Source organism: Xenopus tropicalis, chromosome 5 (genome assembly GCF_000004195.4).
Source record: "Xenopus tropicalis strain Nigerian chromosome 5, UCB_Xtro_10.0, whole genome shotgun sequence".
In the NCBI taxonomy this organism is placed as follows: domain Eukaryota; kingdom Metazoa; phylum Chordata; class Amphibia; order Anura; family Pipidae; genus Xenopus; species Xenopus tropicalis.
Window position 1 is genome coordinate 103,013,038 of NC_030681.2, and position 19,946 is coordinate 103,032,983.

The window sequence follows — 19,946 nt, forward strand, 5'->3', positions numbered from 1 at the left end:
TCTTCCTAATGTGCCCATACTCACATAGGCACTGGTGGGACGCAGCTTATCGCATTTCACCTGTGTTCGGTGAAATACTGAAGCACATGCTTGTTAGTACAAGCCCTTTAAGCCATTAATTGAGAAGTCAACCAGCCCCATGTAAATAGAGAGAGAATATTCCAAAGGAAGAATTCAGTTTTGAAAAATCCAGGACTGGGCCATTGTCTCCCTAATCAGTTGGAGTTAGCTCATATCTACTTTAGTTTTCCACTGTCCTGCCACATTGACTGGGGGTTCACTAGAAACTATGAACTATGTCTGGCAGGACTAGTCTTTTGGCATAAATGTTTTATATCACTGTTAAAACATGTAAAAATATACAGTAGTTGCTCCTGGATAAAAACAACTGCAGGTAACATTAAGTAAAGGGATCTGTGTGATTTACCTATATCTATAATATGCAGTCAGTCACAGTGCCTAATTGTACATTACGGTAACCGTGGCACCCATGGCACCCATGGCAATCATCAAACGAACATAAAGCAACGGCACTCAAGAGCTTCATACGGGACACTGACCTTAAAATTCTTTATTGCGAAACATGCAACGTTTCGAGGCAAAGACCGCCCCTTTGTCAAGCACAAGCACACGTGAACATGACGGCAATATATAACCATTCAATTAACAATAATTGACCCATGGCAATCATGGCACTGTTCCATATCCTCCTGTTTACAGTAAGCGTTCAATTGTTCTCACCCTGTGACACACCTTGGTAATATTATAGCTGGTTAGCTAGATTAAATCCATTGTAATTCTCTCTTCTTGTGTGCTGCTGTTTTCAGCTCTTCTTTCCCTACACATTTTGATATTTTTAGGGTACAACATTTGAATTTGCAGGACTGAATCTTCTACAAGTGATTTAAAGGAATATAACAAAGAGCTATGAACTGAGGCTGATCTTCTGTTAATTTACAGGTAAATGTGCTACTTTCCGCACTCATTTCTGTCTGTATTTGTGGAAGAGTCTGTGCTAACCAGCTAACTGGAAACTTAACTGGTGTGCCTGCTCTTAAGGGAGAACAATACCCTAAAGATTTATATGGCTTAAATGCCATATTTTATATACTGTATTTACTGTACCAGCCTAAAGATTCATCATCTCAACAGCAGTAATGATCCAGAACTTCAAACATGTCACAGGAGCTCACCATCTTGGATTATATTAGGGGTGCCAGTGATACTCACGCGTTTTGAGCAGCTGTAGTGAAACTAAGCTTAGGGGCTGTCACAAATTATCAAGCAAAAAATGCTACAGGGCTGATTATTACAGTCTGATGCTGATTGCACTGGTTTCTGAGTTGCCATGTAGTAATTATCTGTATTTATTACTAGTCAGCCTTATATTGTGATATTCTGTATATACAGTATATTGTGAGTGGGCCCCTAAGCTCAGTAAGCAACAGCACAGAGCATGTGCAAGGAATAAGCAGAAAAGAAGATGGGGGCTACTGGGGCATCTTTGGAGGCAGAGACCTTCCCTGCTAAAGGGCTGTGGTTGCCTTGGGCTGGTACAGAAGCCCAGAACAAAATGTACAACATTTCTGCCCTTCCTTTTTAGTTAGATTTTAGTTCTCCTTTAAAAGGTCTGCAAGAAAAGAAACAAATAGCAATCGTATTTTGGGAGCAGAGGAGTTAAAAGCTTGTTGTGGGTGATGCTTTTCTTTTAACTTAAATTACCTGCAGTATATTTTCCTGCTTTCATGCAAGGTCACCTAGGAAACACTAGATTGGAGCAGGGCCAGGATGGAAGAAAGGAATTGGAAAAGTCTGTTTGAAGGTGAGGTAGAACGAATTGCAGAGCCATATAAGTGGGATTTCACATTGGATAACAACCTGCAAAAGTTTCAGGGTTCAAGTCCGGGCTGGCTGGAGTACAAAGTGTACACCGTTGGCAGGTAAATGCAATGCATGTTTGTTATCATCCATTATAGTGTTTTGTGTACAAACCTGTACTATGTATACATGCATAATTACAAAGAGATTGCAGGGACTCATAGGGCTAATAGCCCCTATGGTCATTTCAAGATAGACACAGTGGGGTCGTTTATAAAATTTGGGCATCGCATATTCTCTTTCCGCAAATGGTATGTTTTCCCCTAAATCCTTGAATTTTGCACTGCTGTGCACGTCTTTCCTTTTTATGCGAATTTTAATACGAATTGTGCATATAATTTCCGCGATTTGCGTGAGCACACCCTCTGTGCGTGTTTATTATGTGCGAATATAGAGCCCATTTTCTCTTTGTGAATATTAATTCAGAAATTTGCGAAATCAGTTTAGCGAATATTTTTTCTGCCACCAAAGTAGAGGTGTAATTGAGAAAAAATGTGCAATTATGTTTGTCTTTAAACACAGGCAGGGCAAATATGTTCATAATTCTGCACTGTGTGAATTTTATAAACGACCCTCAGCATAAGCACCCCTGTATTTCATTTCAAATACACTGTATTTTGGTCTGGTGGCACCATAGTCCAGACCTCAGGGTACCTACCCACAAGACCCAATGCACATGTGCAGGAAGTCACATAATACATGTGCAAGGTAGGAAGTGATGTCATACCTATGCACTTTATGTCACTTTCTACCACACACCATGGCTCTCCAGGTGCCCCCTCATCTCATCTCCTATATTAGTAGGCACCACATAGGCTGCCCCCTAAAAGCTGCTTCCCCAGGCCCTTGAGTACCTATATGGTAAATACAGCCCATGCCAGACACAGTACTAGCTCCCAACTAATTCATGACAGACAGGCATGGTTTTTTAAGCCCATTCTTTTTATTTAGTTTTTTAATCAGACAGAGAGGCAGGTTTGGGGGCCTCAATGAAAATCTGCCCATGATGTAGCGTCTATGCCAGTGGTTCTCAACCTTCCTAATGCCGCGACCCTTTAATACAGTTGCTCATGTTGTGGTGACCCCCAACCATAAGATTATTTCTAAGACCATCGTAAATATGTGTTTTCCAATGGTCTTAGGCGACCCCTGTGAAAGGGTCGTTCGACCCCCAAAGGGGTCCCGACCCACAGGTTGAGAACCACTGGTCTATGCGGTGCTGCCTAATCCATAATGAATGTGAAAGGACAAGCAAGCTGTAATGTCATTAGCTGTGCATGCCTGTAAAGTTGCTTCTTATGACTGGTAGCCACTTACTATTCTCACCAGCAGGTGCAGGGCCTACTGAAAGAAGTAGGCATCTTCACACAACTGCATTGAGCTCAAACACACTTTTCACAGCCACTTCTTGCAGGGAGGCAGACTTAAGATTGATCACTGGTTGCTAACACAGGATGACAGAGAAATAATGCACAACACTTCTGCAGATTTTCTCTCTCTCAATCTGCTTCTCACAGACACATCCAGTATTCCTCACAAAAGCCTCCAGGACCCTTGTCCCATCTAGATGCACCAACAGAGGGTTGTTAACTGGTCTAGGGTCTCCCTACTCCCTACTCAATATCAGTCTGATTGTGCATTTTCTGTATTATTTAGGTTCTGTTGCTCATTGTGTACGCGATACTGGGACTCTGCTCACGTGCACCTGTTATTTCTCATGAAGATAGCCAGAGCCAGTCGATGTGGCACAGTGAAAATGCGAATTTTCAAACAGAAATGTAGAAGCTGCACCCGTGCTGTCATGGAAAAGCCTGATATTTCCCAGGAGAATATCACAATTGTCATTGGTAATCTGGTCAACAGGATCGAGAGCAAAATCTACTTGAGGAACAATTATAATAAAGACCGAAAACCAGTGGTGTATGACAATTACACAGAGGGCCCTCATGATAAGGAACACTGCGAGGCATGCCAGGCAATAGTTTGTCATACCTCCATGGCAGTGCCAGGAAACCTCCGTACTATAGGCAGGAATATTTGTTTAGTATTTACACTTGCTGTCATCATTTTCCCTATAATCTTCTGGTTAGATGTTAAATACTAAGAAAAAAGCAATAATTGAATACTGAATAGTAAGCACTCAGCTACTTAAATCAGACTTTTAAATTGCTGTATAGAAATTAGGCCAAGAACATGTAAATATATGTTTTGATCTACTTTGTTATAGTGTTATTCCTGTGATTGTTCCACTGATACCAGAGGTCTTTAGCCACTCGCAGGCTTTATGTCTTATGGTTTGCTGGGCAGTTTCCTTCAGGAATTCTGGGAGTGGACTTGCCTGTAGGAAAGACATAACTAAGAATGCGTACCAGCCTACTGGTATTACTATTAAGCTTTGGCAAGGTGAACTTTGAAACAGGATAGTGGAGGGCATACTGGGTGGCCAAGAAAAACCCCCTAATCTCATGTGATGTAATGTTATTAAATCAGGCAGTTTCTGATGCTTGAGTGGCATTATTTAAGAAGAAAAAAAATTGTAAAACAGGATTCTTTTATACTCTTTATTAAAAGCATGATTTTGGGAAAAAAAAACCTATAATGATGTTGTAAATATGCTAAATTTATATATAAAACTGTTTTGTGATAAAATAAAAAAGACAGAATACTAAAAAAAAGTCTCATCACTGTTTATGTGTTTGTGTGACTCCAATTCAAAATTAAAGGAAACATCTCCTCACCAAAGAGCCCTCTTTACTCTTATCCACTCTGCAGAAGTGCCCTGAGCGCTAGTATCCTGCTGAAGGTTGGCTGGCTCATACCTATAACTTTCCCCTGAAAGCATTTAGCAAACCACTCTTGGGTTTAACTTCCCCTTAAAAGCATTTAGCAAACCAAAAAAACTATTGGGTTAAACTTCCCCTTGAAAGCATTTAGCAAATCCCTCTTGGGTTTAACTTCCCCTTGAAAGCATCACGCAAACCAAAAAAACTCTTGGGTTTAACTTCCCCCTAAAAGCATATAGCTAACCACTCTTGGGTTTAACTTCTTCCTAAAAGCATATAACTAGCCACTCTTGGGTTTAACTTCCCCTTGAAAGCATTTAGCAAACCAAAAAAACTCTTTGGTTTAACTTCCCCTTGAAACCGTTTAGCAAATCACTCTTGTGTTTAACTTTCCCATGAAAGTGTGTAGCAAAAGCACAGGCTGACAAGGATTATTTCCCTTTTTTGCCATTTTTGAGTTTAATAAATCAAGTTAATAAATTGTTCAACAGTATTGGAAACCCATTAGTAAATCTCGTAATTATCTACTTTTTAATCATCTTCTAGAAAAAATCAGACTTTATCTCAAAATAGCTTACTAAATAATATTTTGTTGCTGTGCAGTTTATCAGCAGCTGAAGGTCTGGTAGTTAGAAATCAATAAATGTACATTACTAAAGTACAGTCTTACAGGTCATGCCTTTTAAATACTCCATGAGGAAGAGAGAATTCAAGATGTTATTCTCTATGGTAGCTCCCATCTAGCAATTCCCTTAGAGGGGAAGGTGACAACCTCCCGACAGATTCAGCTGTGCTCAGGAAATCTGTATATAGGGGTTATAGGGGCTTATAGGGGCTGTCTCCTGTATGTTGCAGCATCACTTTAGAAACAAGAGCGCACCCCAAGAAAACAAAAGTAAAATAAAACAATAAAACAATAAATAATTTACAAAGTTTATAATGGGATGGCAATGCAAGTCATACCCGGTAACACGTGGAGGCTCAGGTGTACAGACCCCGAGCCTGTCTCCAAAGTATCTGATCCCAAAACAGTTAAGGAAAGTCAAAAACATCAAATAACATTTAAATAGCTTACGAGAGTCCTAAAGTGGTCCGGGTGCCCAGGGCCCCGAACCTGTAGCTGAAGGGAATAACGATAAGCAATTGAAGGAACTCCAAGCACGCCGGACAACAGAGTTTGCCAAAAAAAACGGTTTTTATTATTCCATTTAAAACCAAGGTGCTGGACGCATTTCGTGTGTGCGCGCACACTTAATCATATGCTATGATTAAGTGCACACGCGCACGAAACACATCAGGCACCTTGGTTTGTCCGCCGTGCTTGGAGTTCCTTCAATTGCTCACTTTAGAAACACACAACATACTTCTCATATATTGCACATGAAACGAGGCAATAATTATAATTAAATGGCTATTTAAAATTCTTAATTTCTTTTTCATATCATTTATGGCTTTTGCTATCTCACCTTCTTTGACACATCTTGATATTCACAAAAACCGCTTTCATATGCAATGTCTTGTTTGTGACCTTAAGGGGCTGATTTACTTACCCACGAACGGGTCGAATGGAGTCCGATTGCGTTTTTTTCGTAATGATCGGTACTTTGCGATTTTTTCGTATGTTTTGTGATTTTTTCGGATTCTTTACGAATTTTTCGGATCCAATACGATTTTTGCGTAAAAACGCGAGTTTTCCTATCCATTACGAAAGTTGCGTAAAAAGTTGCGCATTTTGCGTAGCGTTAAAACTTACGCGAAAAATGCGCAACTTTTCGCGTAAGTTTTAACGCTACGCAAAATGCGCAACTTTTTACGCAACTTTCGTAATGGATACGAAAAACTCGCGTTTTTACGCAAAAATCGTATTGGATCCGAAAAATTCGTACAGAATCCGAAAAAATCGCAAAACATACGAAAAAGTCGCAAAATATTCGTTTTCAAGTCGGAACTTTTCCAATTCGGGTCGGATTCGTGGGTTAGTAAATCAGCCCCTAATGGTCAGTATGTCATAGATTGAACGGCCCTTTCTATGGTTATCTCAAACAGCTAATTTACACTCCTGTTAATCTACTCAACAGTGTGGCCCATTACAGCAGAATACATATTTTTGAATAAGTCAAGTAAAAATGAGGGGGGGGGGGCAGCTTTCAGTGATCATTTCAAGGGACAATATGTTATATATTTGTATTTTAAAAATACCGTACAGTTTTCAAATAGCTACATTTAAGAATTTTTCCTCAAAGAAATATTATAGGTATAGGACCCGTTATCCAGAATGCTCAGGACCAAGGGTATTCCGGATAAGGGGTCTTTCCGTAATTTGGATCTCTGTACTAAAAAATCAATAAAACATGAATTAAACCCGGTAGGATTGTTTTGCATCCAATAAGGATTATTTATATCTTAGTTGGGATCAATTACAAGGTATTGTTTTATTATTACAGAGAAAAAGAAAATCAGTTTTAAAATTCTGAATTATTTGATTAAAATGGAGTCTATGGGAGACAGGCTTTCCGTAATTCGGAGCTTTCTGGGTTTCCGGATAAGGGATCCCATACCTTCTTGGGCAGAAGTGCAAGAGCATGTAAGAGAACAAGAGCATGGCAATTAGTGTTTATGTACAGAGCAATACTACCAAGGTGTATGACTGCATTGTGCACCCACACCAGATAAAACATCCAGAGTGATGTGCAGAGGGTAAGGAGGTGCAGGACAGCCATGCAATAGAGCAGGAGGTAAGGACAAGTCCCATTGTGGACTCTACCGCTCCCTGCCTAAATAATGTGGCATTTGGGGACAGGTAGGTGGCTGGAGGGGGTTACACTTACATGCTTCCCCTGCTTGAATATAATGCTGCCACACAAAGGCAATGCTGTATGCAGGGCAACTGAAGATCTCACACAATACTGAAAAACACACAATACAGAAAAGTAACACATCAAGATAATTTTTAGATGGTATATTAGACATCACCAATACGGACCACTGACCTTTATCCTGTGTTGGTGATGCATGATTACATTATTTACCTTATATGTGCATGAACCTCTTGATTATAGTTAGAAGCTTCTGTTGTATACAGTATGTGTCAGTACCCATACAGTATGCATTGCTGCAGGGCCCTAGTGATGTTGAATCTCTGCACTAAAAAAACAGCCCAAAAATACTCTTGTGCTACGTTTTCCTTAATTACATGTGTAGGGACCCATAGGGTTTAGCTCCCTATGGCTTTGAACCCTACCTCTTCACTTGATCTATACTGTTATTGGGCAAAGCCTTTGTACTTAGTTACAGTTTAAGTCACTATTCCCTATTGCAGACTATTATAAGGAGGTGTGGCCTTCTCTTTGGCTGCTTCAGCTTCTCAGGTGAAAGCTCCATTGAGCCTGGGAGCAGAACATAGGCCCCAGAAGCCATTTTACCCAGGCCCGGATTTGTGGCGAGGCCACAAAGGCCCGGGCCTAGGGCGGCACAAGCATAGGGGCGGCATGCCGCCCCGCCGCAGGCAAATTTTAACATTTTGCTCCCATACGGAGCAATGGGGAACTCTCCCCACTGCTCCGTATGGGAGATTCAACTTTGGCGCTTGCGCATGCGCGCTCGGCGGGCGGGGGAAGGGGGGTTCCCGCATGCATATTGGTGCGGCGGGGGGGGGGATAGGGGGCGCCAAATGGGGGTGGCCTCGGGGCGTCCCCACTACAAATCCGGCGCTGATTTTACCCCATCCACTCTGGAGAAGTCGGGGACAGGGCCCCGTGAACGAGGTCTAGTAAGCACAGCAGGTCTGTAATAGCACTTTCTAGAAAAGTGACATACAGTAGTTATTACCTAGCAAGAAAGGGCAGTTTAATAGCCCCAAGAAAGGAGAGTAGTTCTGGGAGTAACTCTCCTATCCGGCAATGTTGGCTCAGTGTAGGGCCACAGAGTAGAGATAGTGACAGGTTAGAATAAACCCTGATTCCTACTCACCCGGAGGTCTCATATACTAGAGGTTATCAACCTGAAGGATCAGATATCTATTCAGACTACCTCCACAGGGGTATCAAGCCGAAAGGTGTACTTACCCTGCCCTTACCAAGAGGTGGGATAAAACGGTGTACACCCTCTCTTCTTCCCCAAAGTGTACTGTCAAGTAACATCTACCTCTGCTTATGCGTGAGTATTTCATAACCCTGTTTACCATCGTGTCTTGGCCAATAAACTTGTATTATAGTTCAACTGAAGAACCTTTCTGGCATCCATATTTACTACACCTGCACTACACATATTATAAACAAATATTAATTGGCCCTGGGAACCCCTTGTGTAATTCTAAGAAATAGATGTTTCTTTAAGAAATGCCTATACCAACCACGCCTATTTTATCTCTATTAACATCATCACATAAAATGAGCTTTTATACAAGAATAAGCATACATTGCCCCTAGAATATCAGACCTTGTATATACCCTGAACCTTTAATTCTATAAAATAACCTATTTTTTCTTTCTTTTTTTTTTTTTTGTCTATTCAAGGCTTTATTTAGGTAATATCGTCATAAAAAAGCACATTTTGTACAGTGATTGTTAATCCTATACATGTATTTTCTACTATTTTTTCTTTCTTAATCAGACTAAACCTGAAGAACCCACAGAATTTATCTGCTTGGTAAGCAAAAAGAAACCAGTTTCCCAAAGGAGACGTGTTACTGGCCTATAAGCATTGCTCCTGACAATATAACAGGCCTCTTATGGATGTTTACAAACTGATTTTAAAACTATAAAACGATAACACGTTTTCTTGTAAACTGGTTTCACATATCGTTTATTTTAGAGAAATGCCTACACACATGGGGCGTATTGTGGCATACAATTGCCAAAGTGTGCATATTTGCAGCAAAATCCACCTTGTGTGTGCATAAATATATTATATTATAAATGTAGCCAGTGGATTGTGTTTATTGTAATATACATTAACAAGATCTGTTAGTAGTTTGCTAATATATCTGATCTTTGTTCCTTCATAAAGAAATTGCTTCAAAATTAAAAATATTACATGAAAGATAATTTGGCTTCTTTGACAAAAAATTCAATGAAACTCATAACATAATTTTCTTATCTCTTAACTAGGTACCAACAGAGGATTTTGCGAATAACATCTGCAAAGTAAGTAGTAAAATATGGATAAAATAGATTAACAATTATTTTATACATTTATTTGGCTTTGTTTTTGAAGCTATTGTTTTAAAGAATTTTAAAAAATTAAAGGACAATGAAGTCTAAAATCATTGAGGGAAGCCAATCTGTTAGGAATACCATTGAGAAAAAATGTTAACCTTGGGTACATGGCTGGGGAATGTGCCAATACTATTTTTCTTTAACCAACAACTATAACACATGCAGGCTTGGGTTGGATACAGGCTCAGTACAGCAGTTCTCGTATCATGTGCCAACCCTAAGGGGCTGATTTACTAAGACATGATTTCGAATCCGAATTGGAAAAATTCCAATTGGAAACGAACATTTTGCGACTTTTTCGTATTTTTTGCGATTTTTTTCGGCGTCTTTACGATTTGTGCGTAAAAACGCGAGTTTTTCGGCGTCTTTACGATTTTTGCGTAAAAACGCGAGTTTTTCGGCGTCTTTACGAAAGTTGCGCAAAGTCGCGATTTTTTCGTAGCGTTAACACTTGCGTGCAAAGTCGCGCCTTTTTCGTAGCGTTAAAACTTAAAAGGCGCAACGTTTTGCGCAAGTTTTAACGCTACGAAAAAATCGCGACTTTGCTCAACTTTCGCAATGATGCCGAAAAACTCGCGTTTTTACGCAAAAATCGTACAGACGCCGAAAAACTCGCGTTTTTACGCAAAAATCGTAAAATTACCAATCATTACGAAAAAAACGCAATCGGACGCATTCGGCCCGTTCGTGGGTTAGTAAATGTGCCCCTAAGCTTGTGCAGTGAAAACCTTGTCTTGACCCTTTATGCATTTATTGTTCACTGGAGGGTGCCTAATATTTACACTGGGCACCTTTCCCTCACTGAGCTTTTTGTTTCCTTCAACTTTATATTGATCATATTACTCTTTTTATTTTTCATAAACAGGAAAAACCAGAGGAACAAGTGGGGTTAATAGAAAACTGCCAGGTAAGCAGAATAAAAAATTGTTTTTGTTGAAGCATCAATTCTGCTAAAACAGAGTGTTCTGAAATCATGTTTTTCTTTCTTTTTTAACCAGGAAGAACTAGGTGAAAATTGCACTGAGATCATCCAGGCAAGATAATCTTGTGAAAACAACTTTTTTTTATGTAACACTGGATCAGTTTGCAAAATGTTTAGGATGTTTTATTACATTAAATTAATCTAAGAAAATTTTTTTCTTTTAACCAGGAGCAACCAGAAGAGCCTTTAGGCAATAATATCTACCAGGTAAGGAGATAATCGTGTATATCAAAATAACCCTATATTACATTACATTTACACTAAGCAATGTGCATTTTAGTATATACTTTAAAGCGGACCTGTCACATAGACATAAAAAACTGTATAATAAAAGTCCTGTTCAAATTAAACATGAAATCCAAATTCCTTCTTTTATTAACTCATCCATAGCCAGTATAAAGACATTCAAAAATCCCGGCTGTCAATCATATATTGCTTGCCCCACCTCTATGCCTTAGGTATAGAGGCGGGCAGACAATAACTTTAACTTTCCATTCAGCACTTCCTAGATGTCACTGCACTCCTCCCTCTCCCTCTCTCTCCTTACCATCTAATTGTGTAACGAGTGCATGGGTTTGAGCATCTGGCCCTCAATTCAATCACATAAACAAGATTTTGGCATGATACAAAGCTTCTCTAAATAACAGTGTCCACAAAATGGTGCCTGCCTGCTTGCTGGAATTGTGTAATTCCAAGACTGAAGGAACCACGCTTTAGATTATTTATATAGTGTAAGTGAAGTTTATTTTGCTCAACTAACATTGTAGAACTAAATTTGGAATTATTTCTCAAGGTGACAGATCCCCTTTAAAGTTAGATTCCTCAACCATTTATGTCAGGAGCAAAATAGAAGCTACAGTGTTGGCTAGAAATTACCACCATGGCATCACTGTTGGTTCTATGATTCTAGGTTTCCTTTTGATCTGTGCCCAACAGAAAAGGTTTAAATATTACATTAATTTATGCTGCTTGTTTTCTTTTGCCAGGAGGAACCTGTGGAGCCTAGTTTTAGCATCTGCCAGGTAAGCAGAAAAGTATACCTATGTGTTATAATATACACTATTCACATCGATTGTGAATCGATGTGAATAATATACTGATGTGTTATAATATACATTATTCACATTGATTAACAGGAGATACACGTTGAAGATCCCTGCCATGTAAGCATAATACTGGATGTAATAAATAGTATAATGAGGCTATGGCAGGCTGATTTTAGGAAGATCCAATGAATTGTCTTCTCTAGAACATGGATTTAAATGGCCAAGACTTTCACAATACAGTGTATATGTATGCACCTTTAATATATAATTTAATTAATGTGACCAAAAACTCTTTCATCTTTATAGCAGGAGCAGTATGAGGCATCTGAGGTGAAAAGCCAGGAGAGGACAACATTGAGAAGAGTATCCTGGATCTGGTACCTTCCACTGAGGTTTGGATTAAATATCATATTTGTAGATCAGTTAAATACATTCTAGGATTCACAGTTAGGGAATGCACCACTGTAACAACCTAGACTTGCTGTAGACTATGCCTTACAAGGGTTTGTTCACGGAAATCTGCATAACAGCAATTATTTAAAGTAAGACTTGTACCACCCATGCCCAAGTTTACACAAAAAGTACATAAAAAGAAAGCTGAGGAAAAATGGTGGCATACAGGCCCTGGGCAACATTTTTGCTCATTGAAGGTTGTCTACTATATTTACAAAATCACATGCAACACCCCCTTAGGTTTTATTGTTGTTTAAATTGACCGGTTTGCTTCCTTTTTTTCTCTTAAACAGGAAGTACCAGAGCAACAAGAGGAACCTGGTTTAGACAGTTGCCAGGTAAATAGAAAATATGAATATCACAAAAATGTGAAACTAAAAATCACTTTCACTCTATGTATGTATGTATATTTTACATAATAATAAAGAACAAACATTCTTGAAGTAACATTTGCTTTCTGATAAACAGGAGTACTCAGGTGAACCTGGTGAAAACATCTTCCAGGTAAGCAGGACTAATGTCTATAGTACTAATAATACTAAATACATAATTTTTCAGACAATCTGCCACTTTACAACGTTCAACATAGATTTCTAAATATTCTCTTTACTGTTGATTGTATCTCATAACCCCTTTTACCTCTTCCTTCACTCAGGAGGAACCTAATGAACAGCCTGGGAACAACATCTACCAGGTAAGCAAAAAAATAAATGACAAAATGTCAACTGTAGCTGTAACCTTATAGATCCCATTGCGGTTAAGATATCGTTTTATTAATTTCTGAAATACATTATATACATTAAATTGGAAAACTAGACAACTGCCTATCTTATTTAGAGCCCTTTGCCTGAAGCATAACATGATTAATATTATATATACTTTCTGTTGGCAATCACTGAGCATAAATGATAAAGAAGTACTAACAATGCATACCAGTAACAATATATCCAAGGCATGTTATTATTATAAATACAAAGAGCCATCTGCCAGGCTAATTTGTTTAAAGTGTTTATCTTGGAAGTTGCTTTACAAAATCAACATAATCAGATTACACCTTTTCTTTCTTTACTAGGATGAAGAAGAGAACACTGCTCAATACATCTATGAAGTAAGCAGAAAAGAAGAGAAAGTAAAGAAATGTTCTCTATTGTCTTCCGCTTAGGTAAATCTGATAGTGAACAAATAAAAAACTGAAAAATCTCAAAACTGAAAAACGTTGCATTATGCTAAACCGAGATTTTTTTTCTTCCCCAGGCCAATACTGCATACCAGTTTGTAGCTGAATTCCCGGTAAGCAAAACTGTAAGATGTGCAACACTGTAAGAATTTGTCTCTATATCTATCCTTCACCAGTTTACCCTCTGCCACAAATGCTTCTCTTATAGAAAAGAGGTTGGATTTCTCAGTTCATTACTTTAGAGTAATATTGCTTTATTGTGGACTTTTTCTTATAAAACTATATCTTTTATAGAAACCTGATGAATATCTAGATCTTCAAAAGGTTATTGGAGAAGGAAGCTTCGGCATGGTCTATAAGGTGAGATATTTTACTTAACCATGAAATGGTACAAATCTTGGACAGAAACCATCTTTAGGAAAAATATCCTTTACATATTATAATTTGTTTTATATTAAGCTTAAATCATCACAAATATTGTTTGCCTTTCCTACAGGGTTGGAAAAAAGAAAAAAGAAGTGGCCATTAAAGTAATTTGTGACATTGAGGTAAAGTTCTTACTCTTAGAGGCCCATTTATCAACATTTTAATTTTTGTGATGTTAGGACCGTGGCAGATGGGGAGATTAGTTGCCTTGAGAGGAAACTTCTGTGATTTCGGCGCCGCTTATGCGATCCCACCGGCGATTTACATTCTCGCTGGTGGGATGGCATTTCTGGGAGATTAATTGCCCGTGACAAGGGAGATTTGATCTTTTGATCAAAGAAGACAAGTGTGGACCTAGAAGGCCAGTAGGGGGGAACAGCATACAGAAAATATGGATTATATATAGGGATCATATCTCCTTTGCTTTAAGGTTCACATCCTCATAAATCACATATTGATTATGAGTAGGCCCCATGCTTCCCAATGATACCAAACAGGGACTTCCTATATCCACCAGTTAGGAGGGATAGTTTCGGGGGACTGGGACATGAGACACACTTGGGGGCACATTTACTAACCCATGAATGGGCCGAATGGGTCCGATTGCGTTTTTTTCGTAATGACCGGTATTTTGCGGTTTTTTCGTATTTTTTTGCGATTTTTTCGGCGTCTTTACGATTTTTGCGCAAAAATGCGTGTTTTTCGTAGCCATTACGAAAGTTGCGCAAAGTCACGATTTTTTCGTAGCGTTAAAACTTTTAAGTTTTAACGCTACGAAAAAGGCGCGACTTTGCGCGCAAGTTTTAACGCACCGAAAAAATCGCGACTTTGCGCAACTTTCGTAATGGCTACGAAAAACTCGCGTTTTTTCGCAAAAATCGTAAAGACGCCAAAAAAAATCGCAAAAAATACGAAAAAGTCGCAAAATGTTCGTTTACAATCGGAATTTTTCCAATTCGGATTCGAAATCGTGTCTTAGTAAATCAGGCCCCTAATGTTTAGTATAATTTTGATCACCCACATATGGGTCAAAACAAGCCCCTACTTTCATTTTAATATTGGATACTGGCAAATACCAATATTATATGACAAGAAACTGGCAGGAGAAGTGCAGCTCTCTACAGGGGGGGGGTCATGTGACAAGCTCATGGGCACTCCCTCCTCATGCATACGGTAATGAGGGAGGGGCCCAGCGGGGGATAAAAAGCACACAGGCCCAGGTATTCTTAGCTCATTCTGGAGGTCTCAACTTACGTTGGGGGATGGGCTCAGGATTTCTAAACTCTTACCTCAGGAGGACACAAAAGATAACTCGGTAATGTACTTAGGGTTTCTCTGTGTTTTTTATTCCCTTTTATTTGATTTACTGTTTTGTATGTATATGTCTCTTTTTGTAAAACCTATTTTGCACTTTTTACCTTTGTAATATTAAATATAAAATTTAATAAGTTCTGTCCTTTGGCTCTATAACGATCTCCACGTACCTTGTATGACTGCTCAGGCCTAAATGTATTAACTGCTTGGCTGTATGTATATTAAGTAGAGGGCTAGTTTTGTGTAAATACTAATTAACCAGTTGATGGTTGCTGGTGATGGTGGCAGTGAATAGTTATTTGGGGCGGTGGTGTGTTTGGGGGTGCTTGATGTTAGTCTAACCTGTGTGAAAGGTGACTGACTGTAACCCCTTGGTTCCCCGTCCCGGTGTCAGGCTTGTCTTTGAGTGGCATGTTCTTGACAGGTAGTCTTGGAGAAGTATTGAAACAGTTGACCAATTCTTTCATTTTACCGAATAACTATTCCTACTATGAAATTGTGTAGATATTTTAATTTCAAAGCCCAAAAAATTTAGAATGTAATATTTTTAAATTTTTAAAAGCGGTGTAAGGCCACACTGTGATAGATCTCTACTACCGCAGGTGACTAACTGCTTTGAAAACCCATCCACCAGCAACAATAGGAGTCACACGTGGAAAGGCCAATACATCACTTTTCAAAAATTTGCGCGACTTCAGAAAGCCGAATCAACTCGTAAGCCTTTCTACTGCCGACTCCTATTGTTGCTGGTAGAAAGACATTTCAGAGCAGTTAGTCATGCGGTAGCATTGATCTATTGTGGGTAACTAACTCGCTCCGTGGGCTCTGTACTTAAAATTTTAAGATTTTAAAGAATAATAGATGTAATATCCCATATTAAGTTAAGTGCATAATTCTATTTAAAAATTTTACAACAAAACTCACAAGTGCATAAACCTATTCAACAAATGCTAAAAAGTAGCAGCATAATAGCCCATCATTTATTGCTGTTAAGAAATAAAAATAACAGAGATTCAGGTATAATTCTGTAGTATAATAATGTTAAAGTTGTTTGTAAAATAAAATAAATATCAGACCTTGTAGTTTCTAAATGTTGTTTCTGTTATTCAGAACTAGGATGAGGAAGGGATCCATAAAGAACTGCAAGTTTTACAAAAAGTTTCAGGCCACCAGAATTTCCTGCAGTTTTATGGTGCTTTTTATCAAAAGGTCACCATTAGGACTATGGGTAAGTCCAATGTTTTATAAACTATGTTAAACACTTTTGCACTAAAAATTCTAAGATACATTTCCCCTTGTACTTTTTGTACATTTGTAATTTGGGTAAAGAGAAAGGCAGTGTGCAGTGTAAAAAGATTGTGGCTTGTGCCTTTGTTTGCAATTTGTACATTGCAGGGAGTGGATAACATTAGTTGCATTGAATTATATATAATCTTTCCCCATAATATGTCAGGCAACGCAAATAGGTTAAACAGGTTCTTTATTTCTATTCTAGATTGCTATGGAATTATGCGGTGGAGCTCTGTGTCAGATTTAATAGGCACAGAGGAGAACAACTCCTTGGGAGAAGCCTACACCTCGTATATATGCAGAGAGGTATTAAAGGTATGTCAGGTTCTCTCCACTTTTTTAATATTTCTCGAATAATCCTCAGTTGTTATTAATTCTCAAAATTATGTATTTTTTAACTTATGATTTATTGTTCTTCCCAGGGCTTGTCCCATTTACAAAAAATGAAAATAATTCATCATGACATCAAGAGCGAGAACATCATGCTAACAACATGCGCTGATGTGAAGATAAGTAAGTAAAGTTTAGAATCTAGTCAAAGAATTAATAATACATGCTTTACAATTTAATAACCTGGATATCATTAGTTTTATTGTATCTTCTCTTATACAAACATTTTCTCTAGGAAGTATGCCTTAACAATTAATGTTTTATACATGGTTTCTGTACACATAACACATTTTTTATTGCTAGATTTGTTATTACTGTGTTGTTTTAATAAAATAAGGTTGTAATACATACTTGTTTCATAATATTTCAGTTGATTACTGTATGGGCGAAGACGCATGGCACAATAAGTAGCTGCTACTATGATTATGACAACTAATTGCGGTGATTTAGCCTCCATAGACTAAAGTCGCCACAACCAATTGCCAGGTGATTTGCGGCTCGCCAATTAGTTGCCGTGACTTTTTAAAAAGTTGCAGCAAGTGATCGCCCTGTGTGTCTCAGTAGCAAGTGACATAGTTCCCATGTGTAATTTAGTAGTCCAAATATAACCTAAAATAGATTTCTGAGGGATAGAAAATAATAGCATCCAAATAATCTGTACTGTGATTCATTCATTCATTCTCATTATTAATGAGCTGGAGAAAGTGCAGAGACGTGCAACTAAACTGGTTAAGGGGATGGAAGATTTAAACTATGAGGTGAGACTGTCGAGGTTGGGGTTGTTTTCTCTGGAAAAGAGGCGCTTGCGAGGGGACATGATTACTCTGTAAAAGTACATCAGAGGGGATTATAGGCAGATAGGGGGTGTTCTTTTTTCCCATAAAAACAATCAACGCACCAGAGGTCACCCCTATAGATTAGAGGAACGGAGCTTCCATTTGAAGCAGCGTAGGGGGTTTTTCACGCTGAGGGCAGTGAGGTTATGGAATGCCCTTCCTAGTGATGTGGTAATGGCAGATTCTGTTAATGCCTTTAAGAGGGGCCTGAATGAGTTATTGATCAATCAGAATATCCAAGGCTATTGTGATACTAATATCTACAGTTAGTACTAGTGGTTGTATTTATAGTTTATGTATGTGAGTGTATAGATTGGTAGGTGTGGGTTAGGTGTGCTGGGTTTACTTGGATGGGTTGAACTTGATGGACACTGGTCTTTTTTCAACCCTATGTAACTATGTAACTATTCATGAAGCTTCTGTTTATTGTTTTCTAAATGGGTTATTATGTTTTCTATTTTAGATCGATATATGGTCATTGGGTATAACAGCAATAGAAATGGCAGAAGGCTTTCCCCGTAAGTAGCCCCATCCAATTGTTGCCATGTGTTTATTATTTAGGTTAGGGGATGATATATTATGCTATTATGTTATAATACAAATCCAAATTGGCCGTATTTGTTTAAGTTGCTAACTGGCTAATTCTGCTATTCTGTTTTTCATATACTTATAGCAAACTGTGAATTCTCTGGATAATATCTTTACACCTGCTCCACCTCTGGCCCTGCTCCACCTCTGTCATGGGATACATGGTAAGTCATTTCCACAGAAATAAGAATAAAGAGTGAGAGTGGAGCGGTTCATACAATTTTTCGTTACCATTTTTTTTCAATACCAGTTTTTTCCCATTAAATGAATCTCACTAACATTAAAAATGCTAATTATGTGACAATTTATTCTTTTAGGAGCAATGCATTCTGGAGGTTTGTTAACAAGTGCATTAAGAAGACTTGCCAAGGACCTCTAGGAAGCATTTGATAAACTGAAGAATTAGGCATAATATGTAAACTACAATAAAAACCATAAAATTAAGCTAACTTTCTAATTTTTTATATGAATATAGTAATTATTATATAACATCACTAGAAAGAAAAGATCCTAAATGCAGAAATCTTAGTTTCAATAAATCTGTTTTAAAGCAAAAGGAAAGTCACAATCACTTGGGGGTGCCAAAAGTTAGGGACCCCCAGTGATTGTATTTACTTACCTGATACCTGGGGCTGATGCTGCTGTTAGCAAAACTGCCCTGACCTGGAGTTCTTCATAGCAAGCACCATAGAGAGATACTGTTCTTTCACTTCTTCTTAAAGTTCATTTTTACTCTACTGCACATACGCACCCACATAAAGAAAGAAGAAGCAGAAGAAAGAATAAGATTGCCCCTAGGTGCTTGCGGGAGGACCCCAGGCTAGAACAATTTTTACTGATAGGAGCACTGGGCCTGGGAATCAGATAAGTGAATACAGGTGCCTGCAAGTTTTTTTAAACTTGAAGTGCATGTCAACCCCCGAAATAATTGTTTGTCTAATAAAAGAAAACATAATTCCAAATTTTCCAATATGATTTTGTTAAACATTTTTAGTACTTTTAAAGTTACTTGTAAACGTAATTGCTATTGAAAGCAGCATTTGCTGAACTCCTGGTTGTTACTTCTTGAACAATGTTGCAAAGGCCGATTTCCTCCAGAAAGTCAGGGCTGTCAGTCTGCTGCCTTGTGTTACATTGTTTCAAGAGTCAGAGCCCCCAGGGCAGAGAATAGAAAAGGACCTGCAAATACTGCTTCTAGTAGCAATTAAATAAAAATAACTCAAAAACCATTATAAATTAATAATGAATGTATATTGCAAAGTTGCTTAGAATGTTGTTTTCTTTTATTAGGCAAAAAATTTACATTTTTGGTTGACTTGTCCTTTAGAGTAATGATTTAACAGCAAAGTTACAAACTGAGAAAGTAAGGGAAAGGGTAGAAATGAAGATATAACCAGAGAGGACATTAAAAGAGAGAAATCTAAAAAAAAAAAAGATATAGGGGTTGATTCACGAAAGGGCACTAAAACGAACGCTATTTAAAGCTTGCGTTAAACATTTTATCGCTTCTTATTTTTTGCGACTTAACGCTCGTTTCACTAAAAGGACAGGGATCATAATTAAGACG

General features: G+C 38.3%; 1 protein-coding gene and 1 long non-coding RNA gene across 2 annotated transcripts; both read left to right on the forward strand.

Annotated features, from left to right (window-relative positions):
* Positions 1-832: 832 nt before the first annotated feature.
* Positions 833-4,553, forward strand: rtp3 (receptor transporter protein 3). Its single transcript, NM_001113124.1, has 3 exons — positions 833-960; positions 1,753-1,940; positions 3,535-4,553. The coding sequence occupies exons 2-3, from the start codon at positions 1,789-1,791 to the stop codon at positions 3,980-3,982; spliced, it is 600 nt and encodes a 199-aa protein (NP_001106595.1). The 5' UTR covers positions 833-960; positions 1,753-1,788; the 3' UTR covers positions 3,983-4,553.
* An 8,270-nt stretch (positions 4,554-12,823) lies between these two features.
* LOC116411100 lies at positions 12,824-13,668 on the forward strand. The gene is made up of 3 exons (XR_004222845.1): positions 12,824-12,862; positions 13,014-13,052; positions 13,431-13,668. It is a non-coding gene; the product is annotated as an uncharacterized LOC116411100 (long non-coding RNA).
* Positions 13,669-19,946: the final 6,278 nt, after the last annotated feature.

What these genes read in the sequence shown, in the direction of transcription:
- rtp3 (NM_001113124.1), top strand. Translation starts at nt 1,789, where the DNA reads ATGGAAGAAAGGAATTGGAAAAGTCTGTTTGAAGGTGAGGTAGAACGA. An exon ending in AAAGTGTACACCGTTGGCAG is followed by an intron (nt 1,941 to 3,534) that starts GTAAATGCAATG and finishes TGTATTATTTAG; the next exon opens with GTTCTGTTGCTCATTGTGTA.